Consider the following 21,789-nt stretch of genomic DNA (forward strand, 5'->3'; position numbering starts at 1 on the left):
TATTAACCTACGTCTAAAAATATATAGCACTCAGACGTTCGCAGAATTTAATGTCCACGCTATGCTTTGATAAGCACATCATAGAGAATTTAAATAATTTTTAAGAAATGGACGAAAACTAATTCATTATATTAAGTATTAAATAGCGCTAGTATCAAATCTGATGGACCATAAATGCCGTCGCAAATTATGCTTGCAAAAGGTAAGGTAAATTTTTGTATGATCTATGTAAATTTTAATTATATAACTACTATATAAATGTCAAACAGCTTAATCGGAAAGATATTCAATACTTTAAAACTATTGTTGTATTTTGGGTAAACTACTTCAAATTAAAATAAATTATTTATTCATATGAAATGAATTATAGTCGTATTTTAAATAGTTTGTTTTAGCTGGTTCCCTTCTTGTTTTTAATATAACTATTGTTCTTCCTAATTTTTAATCGACTTTCCTAAAAAGAAAAATTAATGTTTCCGTTTTATATAAATTTAATATATTTAATACGCGTAATTACATGTTTAAACTTCAGATTCGTTTTACATAGTGCAAATGAAGTGATCGGCATCAATGCTGGAGTAAATATGTCCCTCGGAAATCATAAAGTCCACAATATTGCTATAGAAATGAAGAAAAGGTATTAGAGCACACTCAATTGTAAGAAAAAGTTTAAAAGACAAATGTTAAATGTAAATTCTAAAATTTCTATAAAAATATTAAAAAATTCAACTAACGTCAACTCGGAGTCGCTTATGTGGGAGAATTTGGCTTTAAGTTCCTTGCGGGAGATGCCCTCCTCGGAAACATTGCTCTTGATGGCCTGGAATACGGCCTGCTGCTTGGGATCCAGCCCACTGACAATGGCCGAGCTCTGGGAGGCGGTGAAATCGGATATGGAGCCGGAGCCCGACGGAGCAACGGCTGAGGATCCTCCCTTGTTCTGGTAGTCCTCTGCCCTATAGCGGGCATTGAGAGCTTCCAGGAGATGGGTGCACACCTCGTTGGGATCCAAAATGGGTAGCAATTTAAAGACCATCAGCGTTTTCTGACCTGCCTGCGATCGCGTGGTGCCATAGACCTTCACATAGTTATTGAGCATGACCTCGGGGGCCTTCAGGGCATCGCCCTCCTCCAGCCAATAATGTGCATCGATTCGGCCACTGTGATCCTCCAGGGTGTAAGTGATCTTGGTCGAGGAGGTCTCGATGTTTCGCACTATGGCCACCACACAGGCCATGGCATATTGCATGCCGAACAACTCGATGTTTCCCTCCGGCGCATCCACAATCTGCTTTATTACCAATGGCACAATTCCCTGTTTTTAAATACACAAAAATAGCTACAGTTAGTGAATTATTTATATTTTTTTTACTCACCTCTCCCTTTTGATTGCTGGCGGCTCCAGCGGTCGCAGTTTGTGTGGCATTGAAATCTCCAACTGAAAATGATTTTAAGCCAATGATTCTTTTATTTTCGTATGGTGAGAACTTCTACTTACACGAATCATTCATTTTGATGGATTTTTAAAGCTTGCAATTATGTTTTTTATATTAATTTCACAACAAGCTGCCTATAAACAACAAAACGCGCCAATTTATTTTAGTTAGTGTGGCCGTAACCTGAATCTGGGCAAATACCAACTTTTTGGTTATTAGTAAAATACCAAATACTGAAATCAGTTTGAATATATAAAAAGTAAAACAAATTTTCTTGGTTTTAATTTTTAAATATATTTGAACTGTTTTATCCGAAAAAGTACAATACCTGCATTTAGCAACTAAATTTTTGAAAAACAGAATGCGAACGTTTTTTATTCTTTGTATACGGAACTTATTCTTTGCTTATAAAACAACTGAAAAAAATAATAGCCTTTAGGTACTGATTCTGATGGCACTGATTCTTTGGACTTCTAGTCCCTTTCTTAAACTAATTTTCGGTTTTTTAACAATACTTGTAGTTCTTCTGTGACATTATATTCCTGTACTTTTAGTATTTAACATTTTTGATTTTTTAAGTTTTTCTGAGTCTCAACATATAATATTCGATGCTATCGGTCACTCTTTTTTTTTCTTTTGCTTAGCTTCAGCATTGGCTGAAGGACAGATATCCTTGTTTAAGCACTCCCCACAATTTGGCTTTACAGGGGTACAAATGGTTTGTCCAAATCCCACGAACAGATGATTAACTTCCGCCCAGAGACTATGTGGCAGCCACTTCTCCAGTGCGATGCGCGTTTGTTCCGGTTCCTTTGTGGGCTTCGGCAGCCAACCCAATCTATTCGAAATGCGATGGACATGGACATCCACTCCGATTCCTGTGACTTTATTCCACGCCACTGCCATACATATATGAGCCATCTTGGGACCAACTCCCGGCAGCGCTATAAGTTCCTTGGGATTATCCGGAATATCCGAATCATATTTTTCCATGAGTATATCCACAGTCTGCTTAAGGTATTTGGCTTTGTTCTGTAATGGTTTGGTAGTGGAATACAAATATTTAATGGATTAAGATTGGATCGGTTCTTACCTTATAAAAGGATACAGGGTGAAGTAAGTTCTCCAGTTCAGTTATTGGCATTTCCTTTACTTTGAGTGGAGTAAGATTTTGATCTTTAAGACGATTCATAGCCTCATAGGTGGTTTGATCCTTAGTTTGGCTGGACAGCATAAGAGCTACTAAGTTTTGAAAGCGTTGTGTCTGTCAAAAAAATGCATATATATATGTTTTTGTGCAATTTATACTCGCTTTCTAATAATTTACCTTTGCATCTGCCTTGGAGTCCGCACAGCGATGACATCCCATTGTGTCGACTGGAGCAGTCTTGGAGTTTCTCATGACGCGTATGCTTTCCAGGTGATAATACCATAAAGGTTGCGGTGATTCTACTTCTATATATAAAGAGGGTTCTAATGTGGGATCTGGTTCTTTCTTAATATTAACTAATCCCTCCTGATTCTCTTGTTTAATAAATTCCTGTTTTATTTGTGGTTCGAATTCCTGTTTGATCTTATCAATCCTTAAAGGAGAATCCACAGAATCTGGCATTAGTTTACACTTAACAACCGTAGCCGATCCTACTTGAGTTTTGGTTACCAACTGCTCATCCTTTTTGTTTTTTTTGGGCGGCACGCGAGTTGGAGTTAGGGCTTCCAATTCGATGTTCGTTTTTTTCGGGATTTCCCCGTTTAAGAGACGTCGTTTCCGGGCTTGAACGGGGGAGAAGTATATTGAGTTACTAGATCCTGCTGCATTGGACGATGCGCCCACAAGGTCCTCAATATCCTGAAAGATATAGAAACTGCGTCTTGAGTTTTGCTTTTCCCCTATCTTGCTTTGCTACTCACCCTCAAATTGTCCGTCCGGCTTTGTCTGCTTATTATCTCCGTGGGCTGAATGATATCTCCTCTTTTTACCAGTTTGTTGGCCAACGTTAGTTTCTTCACATTTTTGGCCATATTTAATATAAATTTCACCCTCCTTGTGTTCATATGTTTGTCTACTTTTTGAACCTATCGATTTCGATAGCAAAACCATGGTATTTTTGACAAACGGTCATACTTTAATATGTTGGCCGGGTAAATTTAAAAATTAAAATAATTATTATATTAATACAGTACTTTAATAATTATTTATTTTGAAAAAGTATACTTTTCTTAAAATAACCATGCAGTAATTTAAACATTTTATTAAAATAAAAATAAAGTGCATTAATAATTATTTATATCAAATATTATACATTTCTTAAAATAATTTAACAGTAATATAAACATTTGTAAAAATAAGTTGAAAATTGTATTCAAAATAATAATAATATTATAATATATTATATAATTAATAATAATAATAAAAGTGCATTTTTTATACCCTTGCAGAGGGTAATATAATATCAGTGAACGAGACATTTCCGACCCTATAAAGAATATATATTCTTGATCAGCATCATTAGGAGAGTTGATTTAGCCATGTCTATCTGTATCCATCTGTCAGTCCGTCCGTTCTACGCAAACTAGTCTCTCAGTCCTAAAGCTAGCTGCATGAAAAGTTGTCTTTTTATTGCAGGTAGTACATAAGTCGGAACGAGCTGGATCGGACGTCTATAGCATATAGCTACCATAGAAACAATAAAAATATAAAATTTTTTTTTTTTTAATGTAACTTTTGTAATTTTTTTTAAAACTTTTTGACTTATTAATAATTTGACAGATCGGAATTACGATTTTAGTTCTATTTAAATTTGCTTCCTTTCTTGTTTTAAATTAAATTTTTTTTGGTTTTGCTTAGGTTTTACTCCGGTTTCCTGTGCAGTTTGCTCTGTTGGGCCTGTAAAAAACACTCACATTAATAAAAAATAACATTATTTTATAACAATTTTACTCACTTGGTGTGCCAGCTTGAGAAGGTGCTCAAAACTGGATCGACCTGTATCCAAGACCATTCCGTAAAAGATTTTGCTCCGCGATTGCGTTAAAAGATTATATGGTGTACCAAATTCCACCATATTACCTGCATCCAAAACCATGACCTTATCGGAATCAATTATAGTGTTTAACCTATGAGCTATGGTCAATACGGTGCAGTCTTTGAACTTTTTACGGATGGTGGACTGTATAAGGGCGTCCGTTTGCGGATCAACATTTGCCGTGGCCTCGTCCATCACCAGGATGCGATTTTCGCGGAGAATTGCCCTGGCCAAACAGACCAACTGCCGTTGACCCACACTGTAGTTGGCCCCTCCTTCCGCGATCATACTTTCAAGACCCTTAGGCAACTCAGATACCTCTTCCTTGAGATGAACCTAATAAAAACAGAATGTTATAGTAGGGCTCTTATAAATCAAATTTCCAAAATCTCACCTCTTCTAGGGCCTCCCACAACTTATCGTCTGGATACTGTTCAAAGGGATCCAGGTTATAGCGCAGGGTGCCAGAAAACAGTACGGGTTCCTGGGGAATTATAGAGATCTTGCTGCGCAAATCGTGCAGGCCCATTCCGGCTATGTCCCTGCTATCTATGACCATTGATCCATCGTTGTAGGACAGTCTGAACAGGGCATTTATTAGAGAGGATTTTCCGGCACCCGTTCTTCCGACAATGCCGATTTTTTCACTTGGCTGAATAACAAAATGAAGTGAATTTAGCACCTTATCAGTCTTGGGATCGGGGTTGTAGCGCAGACTAAGTTCTTCCGCTTTAATCTGACCATCTTGTGGCCAAGTTTTGGGTGGCTTCTTATCTGCTGGGGATTCGAATTCTCCTTCCGATTCCAGGTTTTTATATTCCAGCACTCTTTCCACAGAAGTCATGGAATTCTCCAACTCAGCCGATTGTCGCATACCCCACTGTACAGTGCCAGTCATAGACATAGCTTGTGTGATGGCCAAACCAATCTGACCGGGATTCTCTAGCGGGGGATTAAAGTAACTCATTATTGTTACAGATATAACGTAGGCGACGCAAAACAGATCCAGATAGTAACCAAAAGCGCGACTTGTCGACAGGAATGTATAGTATCCCGAACTATGGAGATCCTGGTAGTTGTCATACTCTTTGGTCACCAATTCCTGGGCACCCAAAGCCCTGATGGTGGGCAGACCATTTAAAGTGGCACTAAAATGCGAATACATTGGCGATCTGGCCACGGCCTCTAATCTCTTCACATCTCTCGAAGTACTCAGATAGAATTTTCGAAGATAATGAAAAGCCAGAAACATGGTCATTGTATTAACCAAATACCAGGGATTTGTGATGCACAAAACCCCTATAATTCCACTAATTGTCAGAAATATCTGTATGCAGTCCAGCATTACGGCGGGCAGGATTTCATCTACTTGCCCCAGATCCATTGCAAAACGATTGAGTATTCTTCCTGAGGGATTCGCATGAAAGAAATACAAGGCAGTTCGGGAAACCCCTTGGAACATGGAATTATGCAACTGGGTTGATGAGTGCATTGCCATGCTGAAAAATAGTACGGTTCGAAGCAGTGCGAAGATCACTAGAGCTATATTGATTGCGCTAAAGATATATATATCCAGAGAAGACGAGGAATTGTTGTTTTTAACCCTGAAAGTAAAAGTGTTTAACACAATAAAAAACCTTTAAAACGAAAATATTATTACTTACCAGTAGGACAGGAAATAGTCCCCACCAGAAGCGAGAACCTGAGTGCCCAGGCAGAAAAAGGCAACTAGGACAATTATGAACCATCCAGAACCGGCGGAGAAATATTTCCGATACACGCCCAAGCCAATTTGTCCCGTGGAACGAGTTTCTTGGGCAGGTTGTCTTTCATCTTCCATTACAGATTCCGTGCCGGAATCCACTGAAGTCACACTGGCTCTACTAACTCGACTATTTTGGCGGGAGTAATTCGATTTATCCGTTTTGGTATCACCAGCTGCGTTATCCTGATCAAAATCTTCTTTGTCCTCCTGGGTCTCCTTAGCCAAAAGTTTTGCAAAATCCTGACCACTTTTCAGCATCTCCTCATATGTGCCAATGGCTGTTATTTTTCCCTTGTCCATAATAACAATCAGATCGGCGTGCTCCAGAAATTGCAGTTGGTGGGTCACCAGGATAACTAATTTATCCCTAAGGAAGCCACGCATGCAGTCCTCAAATAAATGGCGCCCAACGTGAGTATCCACTGCACTCAAAGGATCATCGAGGAGATAGGTATCCGCTTGGCGATAAACAGCTCTGGCTAAACTGATCCTGGCTCTTTGACCTCCAGACAAGGAAGCTCCTCTTTCACCCACAAAAGTGCGATCTCCCTGGATTAGTTCAAAATCTCTTTCCAAAGCACATTTTTTAACGACAGTACGATATCGGTGCTTGTCCATGGGTAATCCAAAGATAATATTATCTCTAACGGAGGCATTAAAAAGCCAGGGTTCCTGTGAGGCATACGAGATTTTTCCTTGCACGTTTAGCATTCCAGATTCAGCAGAAAGTTCTCCTAAAATAGCTTGTATCAGGCTGGATTTGCCGGAACCCACTGGCCCAATGACAGCCACCAATTGCGGTGGCTTCAGACTGATATTAATATTATCCAAAGCAGGTTCAGCGTGATCCTGATTCCAACGCGCTTGAAAGGATTGCAGTTCCACTAAGGGTTCCTCTTTAAAAAGGTTAATTTTTTCTCCATGTCCGAGTTTCTGAACTCCAGTTTCATCTCTCATCAGAAAACCTTTGATTCTCCTCAGGGTAACCAATAGTTCCGCAAATTGAGACATTCCACTGGGGAAGAATTTGCTCACTGTACGTCTCAGGACATTGTAGAAAGCCGTGACGGAGAATGCCCTCTCTGCAGTCAATTCACCGCCCATCAGGACGAACCCCAGCAGACTTACGAATATCGCAATCCTACCCAGAGTTATCTCGAAGGATAGAAGAGTACCTCGAATAAAGTTCACCTTGCGAATGGAGCTCATTTCACTGCGACGCAATTTCTCGATTAGCCTGCCAAACGGCTTCTCCCATGTGTACATCTTTATCACTTGTATACCAGTTATAATCTCATTCATCATCCTCACCCTCTGATCAGTTCTTAGGGCTGTTTTATGTCTCAGCCTGGAAGTGAGTCGGCTCAAATAGGTTTGAAAAGGCAGATATAGAAGAAGTATTCCTATGCCGTAAAGAGAAGCAATGCCAATTTGTTGGTACAGGAAGTACGAAGATATGAGCAACTCCAGCGGTCCCAGCCACAGATAGTGGAAGTGTATCAAAGCACGATCAAATCTTCCTAGATCGTTGGATATCAGATTAACCACCTGACCCGTTGTAGTATCGCCCAAAGCAGTGCGACTCAATCGGAGGGCCTTTCGATATATAGCAGTACTCACCGCCACTCGCATTTTCATGGCCAGATGCTATGGAGAAAAAAATATTATTAATATTATTTCAATTAAATAAATATTATTTCAATTAAATATATCACGACTTATTCCTTAAACTCACCATCATACCCATCATAAAGGGATGGAACATCAAAACTCCAATTAACGTAATCAAAATCAGGTTTAATCCATAGATTTGAGCCTGTAGCCCATCTCCATTTCCATTTTTTGTAAATTCGGATATCTGAGCTCCCAGAATAAGTGGTAAAGTAGCTCTGCCAGAAAGAATGTAGGTAAATATATTTTAAAAACAATAACTAGGCTTTTTTTTCAATATTGCATGGTAAAATGAAATTTGTGCATTATAAACTTTATTTATTTGTAATAAAATAAAAACCTTTACTCACCTTGTTCCCAACTCGAGAACTCCAATAATTAAGCCTGATAACAGCAGTTGCCATCCAAATACTTTTATAAGAACCTTTATAATGCTTGGTTCTTTTTTAGGTTTATCCTGACATGACTTGACTTCTGCCAGCCAAGTTTCAAAGAATATATCCCCCAAAGTATCCGCTTTGTGTCCGCTTAAAGCCTTGTAGAGATCTGTGGGTTCCAAGGTCTTTTTTCTGCCCTTGAAAAGTATCGGCAAAGCGAAGCTGTGAAAAATAATGTATATTAATAAATATTATGATAGTTGTCAGCATAGCTCTGATTTTCCTACTGCCATTAAAGTTTATACAAACATGATAACCAGAAGTTATATACGTGATCTTTTAGCTTCTGTTATCTACTGTTAGCAGTCTCAATTTTTCACAATGATTTTACATGGATTTAATTAATTTACTTGGTTAATTCTAATTAGGGATTACATTTCAATAAAACATACCAAAACATTAGAGCGGAAAAAATCCCCGCAGATTCGCGCGGATTTGTCGGCAGCTTATTAGCCTGCATTTTTGTGTAATTTGCTTATAACATTCAAATAAATATTTGTTTATATCAATAAAATTAATAATTGTGATTTGAGTTAAATTCAATTTATGAAACGATTTTGTATATTTGGGTTATCTGATTTTCACTTGTTGAGGTAACTAAAACTTTCCATTAGGCGCTCAAAACAGTTAAGATAATCGCGTCCGTGTCGTTTTGACTTTCAACTAGTTCTGGTCCATATTTAAATGCCTTCCCACCAATGATAAAAGTCCCAAAGTTTTTCTCACCTTGATGACGTAGTTTATCTCGGAGATAATCTCGCTAGTTAATGTTAATGACAAAGGAAAAATCTGTTACTTGTGTTTTATTGTTTAACAATTACTTGAAATAGTGTGTAATGTAAATTTTTACAAAAGTTACTTAACCCTTACATGATTAAAAGGATTTTGACTTATTTGGAAAAATATTTGATTTCATAAGGTTTTGTAATACTTTAATGTGGATAGATAAGGTTCACAAAAAGATTAAACCTATGCATACCTAAAATAGACTTTCGTTCTTATCAAGATTTTCTTTTCTAAATCACATGGGAAGGTTAAGATTTTAGCACAACTTAATGAAATTGGTATTTCGTCATTTAAATTTAAAAAAAATTGCTTATCTCGTTTATTTGTACAATAATATTTTAAAACTTTATTCAAACATTTTTTAAAATTATTTAAAATACAAGAGAAAATTTTTACTTACAATTACATAGATTTCCAATACAATTATTAAGTAGCGCCACCTGTTTTTCAAATAAGCTTTCTATAAAATGGGGTGCAGCCATCTATGTCTTTGATTTTAAAGTGGCTATAATATTTAAAACTCCAATTGAAATTAAATTTTCCTTGGCTTAGTTGGCTTCCGCCCTATAAAAATAAATAAATACGATTTTCCGCCTCTTTAAATATTTGTAAATTGAACAATCCATCATTTTCAGAGTTTGCTTAGTCCGTTATCAATGAGCAAATACAAATTAACTAACAAATTGAACCACACACAAATTTCAGTCGGATGCAGCTGGTCACGAACTGCACTTTTTTCCCACATAGATATAAACATAAATGTGCGTTCGGATTTTATCATTTATTTACATAAAATAAGCGACCACAAGGTTTAATTAACCGCAAAAGTGGCAGGCAAAAAGTGAAAAAAAAAACATTATGGAGAGAAGGAAAAGAAAAAAGAAATACAAAAAATGTGATATGTGAAATAATGCAAAACGTAAATATGAAGAAAAAGAACCAGCGAAGTATAAATATATGTGGAAATAGATATGCGGACGGCGTGTATTGGCATTAAGCGGAGTAATAAGGTAAATATGTGTTCAGCTCCGAACTCACACAGATACCCACCCATACAGACAGGCGCAGTGGAATGTAAGTCCAGGCAAATAAACATATTTATCTTTATGACAACTCGCTGAAGTGACCCTGCCCAACAAAAGTAAACTAAAGTAAAGACAACTGTTCCCGGGTGGATCGAATCGGATTGAAGGAATTACTTTTCAGAAAAGATGGGTTGGTTCGGCTCTCAAATACCCTATTTAATTTTTAATGCATTTTTTTATTTAAAATAAATTATTTTACAATTAATAAATTGGTAGATATGGTAGGAATCTCTAGCGATTTATTAATACAATTTACACAATTTCACTGTATACTTTAAGGAAACTTTTCAAGTATTTTTTAAGTATTAAATATTTTTGTGTTTTGTTTATTATTTTAAGTTTGAAAAACACAAAATGTAAAATCTTTTAGACTTTTAATTACCTATGAAAAAATTATATTTGAGGCTAGTTTGTTTATTTGATTTTCATGTAATCCAAATTTTAAAGATCGAAGTTGCACAAAGTCTGCTTAAATATGTCGTTGTTTCTTTTTGTTATAAAATTACCTTTTTGTTAAAATGTAAATACATGTATCAAAAATTTGTCGTATCAACTAGGAAACTTATCTAGGACTTTTGGTTTAAAATGAAACTCACCATTTTGGGTCTTTATTAATCAAATTGGTTATTTAGAGTTAATGAACTAAGCAATTTTAGATTTTATTAATTAGAAAAACATCTTTAATGAACTTCTGTTAAAAATGTAACTCCCCGTTGTTTCGTTTAAGGGCAAGACACGTAATTATATGGAGCGCATGGCACCCAACGGACATTGACCGCTCCCTGAGTCAGTGCCGCTCCCCCTCCCCTCCCACGTCCACCTCCCCCTCAGCGGATCACTCTACCATGTTTTCCCTTATCAGCGGACAAGAAGAACGCAGCGTGAGTGCCGCCTGTCACTTGGGGCAAACATATGTTTCGTTACAAATTGACGACCGCAACGCTCTTATCAGCAAACGGCTGTTGATACCAACAACAACAGCCACAGCCACAGCAACAGCAAAAAGACGGGGGTTACACGGGGGCGGGGGGGAAAGAAGGGCAAGGCAACCGCTGGTCAACAAAAGACAACAAACGAAAATTAACGAAAACTAAATTTAAACACGTCTTGTTGCGGTCCACCCAACAGAGAGATGTGTTTCATTAGCTGCAGCTGCATCTCAACCCTCTCTTTCGCCCCTAGCTTGCTATCCCTTTCTGCGGGTGTCAGCCTGCACGCAGAAAAAAAATGTTAAAAAATAAAATGTTTAATTAGACCCCCTTTTTAGGTATTTTAGTTGTTTGCTTCTGTGGAGGTTTTTTAAAACAATTCTGAGAACTCAAAAAAAAGCTTTAACAAAAAAAAGAATACCTAATGTTTCAAGACGAATATTTTAAATAATTATTTTGTGACAAAACTGTTATTAAATTTGTAACTATTATTATTATATTATTAATCCATGTGCACCTAAACATTTCACTTTAAACAATTAATTTAAAAATGCGGGGCGTGAAATGTAAATTAATAAATAAACTTCTCTAGTTTTAGTCCAGCAAATTGAGCATTTTAGTAATGATAATTAATTATAAATTTAATCTAAAAACTTCCAAGAACTTACCGTATTAATATTTTCAGTGTATTTCTGCGGTTAGCAACGCGATTGTGTGGGGGAAATGGGGAAATGGGGTCTGAAAGAGGAAAGCATGTGCTAAGACCTATTAAGGGGTTAAGGGTTGTCCGGTGGCAACCGCTGACTTTTTGCTCGCAGCGGGCGGTCTCGGTAAATAAGGTTCACTGCCGGACCCCATGTGGATCTGTCAGTGCCTAATCCGCGACTGAAAGCAGGAAAAGGGATGTGTATGACAGGAAACCGTATGATATAATTGTTATTATCAAAAACAGATAATTAACAGGGTTAATTTTTGATACACAACAGCAGAATGGATTAGAAACCTTTAAGTTATTGTGACAATCTTTGTTATAAAGTATAACAAAATTATTCAAATGGTTTATTTAATTTCTTAACATCGAAATGTAAATATATCATAAAAATAATATGCTTATAATTTATTTTCGTTAATAAATAAGGTATGGTTTTTGACCCTAACATTTAAATTTTAAACAGAACTGTAACTGATTACAAAGTTTTTTTTATAAATATTTATTTATCTATCGAACTGATAAATAAAAAATACTCAAGGTATATATAAAGAGGAAAACCTTTCGCCCTTTCATTTTTGTATTCATATTTCGTACATATTTAATTTAATTATATGAACAAAGGCTCTTTTTATAGTTTCTACCATACCAAACACTCTTAATATATGCTCTTTCGCCTCCTTTAAACACTCCAAAGTTGCCCTCGTGCCACGGAAGTTAAATATATACAGAAAGGGCAGGAAAATATTAAATCCGACCGCCCCAATCCCCCTTGCCCCTTGCCCCTTCGATTCCGTTCGATTCGCTGCGGTGTGAACGGGCAATGGCAAACAGGCAAATAAACAAACAATCGACGGCGTCCTTTCGTCTTCTCGTCCTTTCGTCCAATGGCTTTTGGCCAGGCTTTTGCCGAGGTGCGTATGCATATAGGCCGGCATGTGTGTATGTGTATGTTTGGGCTCCGTGGGGGTTGCTTGCCAACTGGCTTATTCACGTACTGTGTTGGCCCTGCTTTGCTGACCACTACTATACTGACCTGGCCCAGGAAACAATTAGGTCTAAATAAAATTTCAAAATAAGCAACTGTTTGCGCTTCCAAAGCACCGGCTCTTTTCCACCATTGCCGGCGAACACGCCACTTTAAGCGGAGTGGGAGCTCATATTAGATAGCATGATATCACTTAATTACGGTATTTAAATGAGCAACAAATGATATGCTTTTGGGCTTTTAGAACCTGTCGAAAAACCTCAAATGCAAATAGATATACACGAACGGGGCTTTTAAATCAGCATTTTCACAAAATATATTTCTATATACATGTATTTAGATATCCGCTTTTAATTTTTATGTTGTGCCAAAAACGTGCTCGGCAAACTATGCAACACTTTGTGGGCCGTAATCATCTCTTAGCCAACTTCATTGGCATGGCATTTCGAACTACCCATGTGCGAGTGTGTTTGAAATGTAATTGAAATTTAGTTGGCAAAACTAATTGGAATTGCTGCATTATGCAAGCGGCGATAAAGCTCCAAACAGAAAGGCCTCCAATTGGGCAGCAGAAAATCAATAGAAACAAGAAAGGAATCAAACTTCGGCAAGCCGAAGTTCATATACCCTTGCCGCTATTGCAAAAACTAAATATTTTTCAAAACATTCAAATTTTGATTTACTTTCGTATATGTTTAAAAACGTTCAAGCTATGATTTGCAGCTCAATTATTCGATAGTTCCTTTGGCAGCTATATGATATCGTTTTCCGATTTAAATAAAATTAAAAGCGTAATTCTGAACTGTCAAATTATTAATAAAATTATAGAATAGAAAAATTATATTAAAAAAAAAAATTTATATATTTTTATTGCTTTTATGGGAGCTATATGATATAGATTTTGATGAAATTTAAACCGTAATTCTGAAAAATGTAACCATTATTATATGTCGAAGATCTAAAAAAATAAAATTAAATAAAAACAGTAAAGTTATAATTTTTTTTTATTTATTTTTCCGATTGTTCCTATGGGAGCTATATGCTATAGTCGTCCTATCCGGTTCATTCCGACTTATGCACTACCTGAAATAGAAAGAAAACTTTTGGAAAAGTTTGCGTAGAAACGGACGGACGGAGAGACGGTCATGGCTAGATGGACTCTCCTATTGATGCTGATCAAGACAATATATACTTAATAGAATCGGAAATGTTTCCTTCACTGCGTTGCAAACTTCTGACTGAAATTATAATACCCTCTGCAAGGGTATAAAAATGCCAGCATTTGCTGTATTTTCATAAAGCAATGGCGCTTTTCAACTTATTTTGAATTACTACTCTGAAACATAGTAAATCACCAAAAAGATAATATTTTTTAATGGTACAATCGATAAGTTTTTTAGCATAAATATATCTTTATTTCAATAGCAAAATGTACAGAGCATGTGCTTAGCATATGATTTCTAATGCTGTGGTTTGTCGTAACAAAACGATGCAAAACGGCCTTTTCTTATGGAGCTAAAGCATCGTTTCCAGCATGCAAAATCGTCTTTTAACCTGTTTTCACCCAGTTTCCCCTAGCTTTTGTATGATTCCTGCTGCTTTAAAACGTCCGGAAATAGTTGAATGAGACATTCCCATGGATTTTACAAGATCTTTTTGCGTTTGAAATTAATACTGGACCAATAATGCTTCCATTTCTTCATCATCAAATTCTTTTGGCTGACAAATCGCCACTTCTAAATTGTCCTTTACATTAAAATTGAAGCTAATCGCCTTAGCCCTTTTCTTAGCCCTCCAAATAAAAACTTAAGCCCACGTTTTGTTCTTCACAATCATAATGTATATTAAAACTAATAAGATTGAGATTAAGATTAAGATTAATCACTATTTTGAGAATCGTCATCTGGTCGATTTGTGGATTTGCTTGGATGTCGCTTTATGTCCTTCGCGACGACAGTGCGACCTGCCTAAGGCGAACGTGATCCGGGACGGGTGCGCGAGCGGTAGCGGCGATTGTAGCGCGATCCTGACCGGGATTGCGAGCCAGAGGAGCGGGATCGGGAGCGGGAGCGTGGGAAGGACCGCGAGCGAGAGCGGGAGCGGGACATGGAGCGGAACTGGTAGTATGAGCGAGAGCGAGAGCGAGAGCGGGACGGCGGGCCGTGACGCTGGCGCTGACGGCGGTAGTTGACCGGCGAGTAGCGGCGGTAGTGGCGACACGGATCTTTCAGCTTGCTCTCCCGGAAGGCGGACACCGTGATCCGCTTGCCGTCGATCTGGCCGCCATTCATGTGCTTGATGGCGCAGGCGCAGTCCTCGGGACGGGCGTACTCGACGAAGGCGTAGCCACGCCCATAGCGTCCATGGAAGCGGTCCATGGGAAAGTCGACGGCCGTGAGGGCTCCAAAATGGCCGAAGATCTCGGTGATGTGCTCCTTGCTCACCTGGCGGGTCAGTCCCTTGATGTGGAGGCGCACACTGTGCACGGGTTGGCTAAATTTGATGGCGTGCTTGCCATTGCGATAGGCCGTTTGGTTGCCCACGGCGTCGGGACGGTCATGGGGTCCACCTCCTCTTGGTCCTCCTCTATCTCCGCCTCCTCCTTTTTCTCCTCCTCCCCTTCCGGATCCTCCTCCTGATCCTTCTCCTTCGGATCCTCCTCTTTCTTCATAAACATCATTGCGCCTCTGCTTGCACTGGTTCTCTGATAAAAAATATGGTGTGGTACAAATAATAATCATCTTGCTATTTAATCCAAATTTGCATATTTCATATTTAAATGAAATATAAAATCATAACATTAAATACAATGCAATTTAAAGTGATTGGTCTAATATTAAAACTATAAAATTAATGTAAAAAACTTTAAGAATTATATTTAATTTAAATCTAAAATGGGACCTATTTGATTTTGATTCATTACTTTTTTTATGAGTTTAATACGGTTTCCGCTTAAATATTCTGAAAATAAGACCGGAGTGGATGAAATTCAAAACGAAAAGTATTTAAATTAAGCTCTTTGCTTTTACCAGGGTAAACTGATACAAAAAATGGGATAGTAAAAAAAAAGATGTGGCTTTTGAATTCAAAATTGTACATTTAAACATTACATTTTCTTCAAGGCATATTAAATTGCATGATTAAATATTAAACAATTTAAATTAATGTAATAAATATAAGCTTTAAAATGTTTTCTTTTTATTTTAAATGCATTAAAGTTAAAACTATTGAAAAATTTTGCATTAAATATTTAAATTAAAAAGTTAATCAGTATATTCAATTCAAGGCATATTAAATTGCATCAATTAATATTAAAGTGCATAAATAAATGAACAAAATAACAGATTTAAAATGGACCTATTTATTTAAAATGCATATTATTTATGTTGAATGAGGTCTAAATTTTAATTCAATTATCAGATATTAAAATCAGTTCCAAAATCAATTCCAAAATATTTAAATTGAATAAACAAATTTTCTTACCAGTGTGGTCATTGTTCCGCCCATTCCCCCACTGACGCCTTGAGCCCGGACCAGGGGGCGTGGCAGAACTGCGACGCGGTCGTTCACCGTTAGATGCCCTCATCTTGGCATTGGAGGAGTTGGAGGAGTCCTTTCTCATCGGTGACTTGCCATTGGAGTCCGCATGGCTGACGTTCGAATTGGGTTGACTGGTCTTTGCCGGAGCCTTCGCATGGGAGCCACTGGCTACTGGGTTCCTGACCTGGCTGGTCGACTTGCTGGCATTGGAATTGGCACTGGAAATGGGCACCACCTTCGTGCCGCTGGGTCTGGCTCCTCCGGCCATGGGCACAGTGGCCGCCGCACAGATGGAGCCGGCATTGGCCACGCTCTTGGTGGTGGTCTTGGCCGGGATTTGGGCTTGGACTTGCACATGGGCTTGGGCTTGGGCCTGGGAGCCGGAGCAGCGCGTGCGTGACTTGCGCTGCTGATACTTGAGCTGTTGCTCCAGGCGCAGCTCCTTGGCCAACGGAGCAGCGGGAGCAGGGGTTGAAGCTGGAGCAGGAGCCGGAACTGGAGCCGGCACGGGCTGCGGCTGGGTGGTGAGCTCGGCCGCAATGGGCAACGGCACGGGCAGCGAAATGGGGGCCGGTATCTGAATGGCCGCCGGTTGGCTGCCGGAGGTGGAGGGCATTGCCTCATTGACCACCACAGCCGTCTTGGTGGCGGGGGCGGCTCCTCGGCGACTGACCCTGCCGGACAGACGCTTCGAGGAGCGTCCGTGGTCGGAGCGATGGCGGCGGTGGCCGGATGGGCGCCCATGGCGGCGATGGGAGTGATGGCGCGGCGGCGAGTGATGGTGATGGTGCCGCCGGTGGCGTCGGTGGTGCCTGTGGTGGCAGCACGAGCGCTTCGCCCTCTTGGCGGCGGCTGCTTCCTCCGGCTCCTCCTCGGAGTCCTCGCTGGTCGAGACGGAGCTGGAGGAGCCGCTGGAGCTGGTGTAGCTGGAGGATCTGGAGGTTCCCGAGGAGCTGTAGTTCGAGTAAGAGGCGCTGGACTCGCTGCCCTCCCCATCGCTGCTCTCAGAGGCATTCGTGGGCTTGAGCGATCTGATCCTCACGCTGGGGGCACCTCCTCCTCCTTCTCCACCTCCTCCTCCTCCTCGTCCTCCGCCGGAGTAGGACTCCTTGCGTCGCTTGTGCTCCCGACGACGCTTGGGCATCGCGATCTTAAGGCCTTCTCACTTGCACTGCGAAAAATGTACACTTGGCTTTTCGCACGATTTTTTTTTTTTAATCTTGGTTTTGCGGAGCTGCTGCTGCGTTACTCACACTGCTGCCAAATGAGTGGGGAAAAATTTATTCTGACAACTGTCATGCTGGAAAATGGCAGGTGAGCAATGGCAAAGGCAAAGGCTACTCGATTGGAGATGCCCTGATTGCTTGTCTGCTTCTGGGTTGCCAACAATTAGCTGTCTGTGGCAATGAATTGCTGCCTACAAGCCCAACTTTCAGTAAGTTTGGCAGTTGAAAACCATTGTAATAAAAGTGAAAAGGCAACTCTACCATATCTGCTTAGGAATTATTTTGGGTGTGCGAATACCCTGAGGATTCCCATTTCAATAATTACTGTGGGAATTTATTGAAGTTTTGAGTTATTGGCAAATTTTTAAACTACTTAAGTAATATTGAAACGGCTTAAATCAATAAACCCGTGTCGGTTTTGACTTTGATCTGGTTCCAGGGCTCGAATCTTAATAAACGTTCCAGTTCGGGGTTACGAATCGGGTTTTACTTTAATAGTGACAGCTTCGAGTTCAAATTTTACATTTTTAACACTGTTCATACGACATATATATGCACATTGTACACACATATGTATTATTAATTATATACTGATTTATTTCCTAAAAAAGAGAGCTCATATTCTATTTATCTGATTTAGGGACAGTTTAATTCTTTCTATATAATTACAAAGTTCCAGCTGAAAATTGTTTATTGATTTTACAGTTGTAAATAAAATTGTTCCCGTAATATCTGGATGTAACATATGTTAATGGTTTTTTTTATTTATTTATTTTTCCGATTGTTCCTATGGGAGCTATATGCTATAGTCCGATCCGGCTCGTTCCGACTTATGTACTACCTGCAATAGAACGGACAGACGGACATGGCTAGATCGAATCTTCTAGTGATGCTGATAAAGAATATATATACTTTATAGGGTCGAAAATGTCTCCTTCACTGCGTTTCAAACTTCCGACTGAAATTATAATACCCTCTGCAAGGGTATAAAAACGAGAAGAACAATTGATTTAAATGGTGAATTAAAAACACCCGAAGTTGGGCTTTCAATAACTGCAAAAAACAAAATGCGTATGAATATTTAATTTTGGTAAACAATAATGGTTATTATAAATACAGTTTTATATCAATGCAAGTAAACCAAACAAACAAAAACAAAATGGTCAAATATTCATTTATTACTCATTTAATTTTGTTTTAACGAATTTTTATTTACTTAACCTTACAAGACTAAAGCAATAATAAATGTAAAAAATAAAAAGCCTAACTAACCCTGGACAAAATGTTTTTCCCGGAAATCATGCTTAGGCAATGAAATTGAATTTTTATTAGTCAAATATGACTACAAAATTACCTCAGTGCAGTTATTTATTAGGAAAAATGGTTTAAAATCGTTTTGACAGAAATTGCTAAATAAAATAATTTGCGTGCTCGTTCGACTAAACCCAAATGTGAATGACGTAAATAATTTAATTAACCAAAATGGCATGCAAAATGCTCAGGACAATGGCCAAAAACGACAGCTATTACAGGGGTTGAATGCGAGGGCAGCAGGGCGCAGGGATGGGGTCACTTAACAGAAATTTCAAACTGCATTGTTGACCCAATTAGGAAACCATTGCGCTTGGTTTTCGGCCAATTTCGAATTATGCACGCTATCGGGAGCTCCCAGGTCGCGGAAGTCATTGGCTGTCGACCTATATCTCCCCGCTAAAAACCCGTTTTAATCCTTGGTGTATTCAATATTTCAACAGTTTTAAATCCTTAGCAAACATTCGTTAATGTCCTCGTATTCACAGTACGTTATAACTTAAATTTCACTCTTTTTTTCCATATTTATTTTGTTATTCACACAAACTTTGTGTCAAGTAGAACAAAAGCCAAAAGTTTACCGAATTCAAAACGCAAAAAATTATGTGAGTTTCTACATAATAATAAAAGTTTTATCCGCGCTCAATTTAAGCCGCATTTCGGGTTTACTTTTACCCTCTCGACTGCCGAAAAGTTTAGCTGAATTTTTTGTGCCATTTCTCCGCTGTGAATGTACGATTGCGAATAAATTTATTATATAAATATTCTCATGAAACACATATTTTTAAAGATTTAAAGTTTTATTATTTGAATACAATAAAATATTAAATAACATATTTAGCTTGGAAAACTTTGTTTGTAGTAAAATTTAAAAAGATGAATTAATTTAATAAAACATTTGAATAACATAAGTTAGAGATTTTCTGGCTTGTTTAAATGTGTTTGAATTGTACCCTGCTTTAAACCTTGCTTTGAACCATTATAAGATATTTATTTTCTATTTTCCTTCAATTTTCCCGTATGGTATTTCCACGAACCGCATGGATATCTTAATTGCAGCTCATTCAGCGATTCACCCAGGGCCATAGTTAAAATCGCTCAGACATGAAAAAAGTGCTCTGCAGTTTTCCCTCAATTGACTGTTCATTGTTAGTTCTGCGATTCTGTTGTTTTTTTGTTGTCCTTCCTGTTTTATTCTGGATCATTTTGTTTGTATTATTTTTATTTTCTTTGGATATTTTGTTGCGTTTACGGGTATATGTAGAGCAAACATAGTTTTAACAATTTTCGTGAAAATGAAAATGAAATGCCAACAGCCAGCGGCCAGAGGTGTGCCACACGCGTGAACTAACACTCGTAAAAATGTTTTTTGAATTTCGGAAATTTGTAAAAAACTTCCACAATAGCATTATGTATTCCCATGTATACATGCATTTATACAAACACGCAAATTATGCAAACGGCTACCGCAAATAACATAAATTTCACAAACTTGGCGGCCCGCAACGCAGACCAGGTGGACCAGGTGAAGAAGGGGTGCAGAAGGGGGGAGAAAAAGAGGTTGGACAAGGGGGTGGGGATGGGATACGAACCAGTGTTGACATCCATCTCTAAAAAAATGAATAATCTTACACTCATAACAAAATTTCCCCTAAAAACAAAACGCACCATAAATTCTAGGGGACATTTTTTTAATTAAAGTTTCTTTCTGAAGTCTAGGGCAAAAAGACCTTGAAGAAAGGAAAACATTTCTAGAATTTAGAATAATGTGTCTCAAACGTATGGAAGCTTAGCATACATTTGAGGTCAACTTTTTCTAAAAATTAAAAATTTTTATAAAAATGTAACATGTTTATTCAGGATGAATTTTTATTTCAGCATGTAAACATTTTTTATAATGAATATTGTCTATATACCACATCAAATCATACACATATATAATGTATGTATATATATAGTTTTTGTTTGGAAATGAAAATGCAATTTTAAACTGAAAAACCTGGGGAAATAAAAATGTAAGATAAATACATAAACTTGAAATAGTTTAGTTTATTAACGAAATTCTGATAAAGTATCTATCTGAAAAAAATTTAATTTTATTTTTGTTAGGGTAAATTTTTTTATGAGCGTAGTCTTAATTGCTGAAGCGTTATGTTCAAAAAAAAATAAAGCTTAATCTGTTCCTATTTTTTGTTTTTTCTATAGCTTCAAAAGTTTCAAATGTTTTAAACTAATACATATAATTTTGTTTAAAAACACGTAGACATAACCGAGCTTCTATAACCTAAAATAACCACTTGCCAACAACTAAAGTTTGAAAGTTTAAATATATGTATAAACATTCAAATTTATTTTGGTATACCAGTATTTAATAGTTTAAAAATAAGTATTTGGTACTAATTTTAGCCATTCCGTCAAATTACAAATTGTGTAAAAAATTAGTTTAATAAACTATTGGAGTTCAAAGCCTACAAATACTGATTTATACACAACTAATTTTCTTGGACTTTTTTTATGTGAAAATAGCCAAGTTAGCAGCACAGGACATGAAGGTGTTGTGTGATAACGCCACATAGAAATGTTAACGCTCTGGCATCTGCTTTTGCTTCTGCTTCAGTGTGTTTCTCTGTGCCTGCATTCAGCGGGCGTGTGTATTTGTGTACAAATTCCAGCCAACGAACAACTTTATATACTACTGAAAAGGGAGAATACGCAATATGCAGCGCTTTTGATTTCGTTTAATGCACGCATCTTCAGCCTTCATAATAAAAGCAGATTACGAGCGTTGACAGCACTGTCAATACAGGATCGTGGGGGCGTGGCAGGGGGCAGAGGGTGGAGGGTGGAGGAGCTTGGGCTGTCAACGGCAGCGGCCAATTG

At 38.0% G+C, this 21,789-nt stretch overlaps 4 protein-coding genes across 4 annotated transcripts; all 4 read right to left on the bottom strand.

Moving 5' to 3' along the window:
• Positions 1-473: 473 nt before the first annotated feature.
• LOC128261753 (replication protein A 32 kDa subunit) lies at positions 474-1,630 on the bottom strand. The gene is made up of 4 exons (XM_052995601.1): positions 1,499-1,630; positions 1,377-1,438; positions 735-1,315; positions 474-618 (listed from the first exon to the last, which is right to left on the bottom strand). The coding sequence occupies exons 1-4, from the start codon at positions 1,509-1,511 to the stop codon at positions 540-542; spliced, it is 735 nt and encodes a 244-aa protein (XP_052851561.1). The 5' UTR covers positions 1,512-1,630; the 3' UTR covers positions 474-539.
• Positions 1,631-1,811: 181 nt separating this feature from the next.
• LOC128261752 (endonuclease III-like protein 1) lies at positions 1,812-3,504 on the bottom strand. Its single transcript, XM_052995600.1, has 4 exons — positions 3,348-3,504; positions 2,764-3,285; positions 2,530-2,700; positions 1,812-2,468 (listed from the first exon to the last, which is right to left on the bottom strand). Exons 1-4 carry the CDS (start codon positions 3,489-3,491, stop codon positions 2,055-2,057), a joined length of 1,251 nt encoding a protein of 416 aa, XP_052851560.1. The 5' UTR covers positions 3,492-3,504; the 3' UTR covers positions 1,812-2,054.
• A 678-nt stretch (positions 3,505-4,182) lies between these two features.
• Positions 4,183-8,986, bottom strand: LOC128261750 (probable multidrug resistance-associated protein lethal(2)03659). The gene is made up of 7 exons (XM_052995599.1): positions 8,728-8,986; positions 8,249-8,497; positions 7,963-8,116; positions 6,127-7,874; positions 4,857-6,066; positions 4,382-4,798; positions 4,183-4,323 (listed from the first exon to the last, which is right to left on the bottom strand). Exons 1-7 carry the CDS (start codon positions 8,793-8,795, stop codon positions 4,288-4,290), a joined length of 3,882 nt encoding a protein of 1,293 aa, XP_052851559.1. The 5' UTR covers positions 8,796-8,986; the 3' UTR covers positions 4,183-4,287.
• A 5,735-nt stretch (positions 8,987-14,721) lies between these two features.
• On the bottom strand, positions 14,722-17,675 carry LOC128261447 (serine/arginine repetitive matrix protein 2-like). The gene is made up of 2 exons (XM_052995158.1): positions 16,316-17,675; positions 14,722-15,536 (listed from the first exon to the last, which is right to left on the bottom strand). The coding sequence occupies exons 1-2, from the start codon at positions 17,514-17,516 to the stop codon at positions 14,800-14,802; spliced, it is 1,938 nt and encodes a 645-aa protein (XP_052851118.1). The 5' UTR covers positions 17,517-17,675; the 3' UTR covers positions 14,722-14,799.
• Between the last annotated feature and the right edge of the window lie 4,114 nt (positions 17,676-21,789).

This window comes from Drosophila gunungcola, unplaced genomic scaffold (genome assembly GCF_025200985.1).
Source record: "Drosophila gunungcola strain Sukarami unplaced genomic scaffold, Dgunungcola_SK_2 000001F, whole genome shotgun sequence".
Classification (NCBI taxonomy): domain Eukaryota; kingdom Metazoa; phylum Arthropoda; class Insecta; order Diptera; family Drosophilidae; genus Drosophila; species Drosophila gunungcola.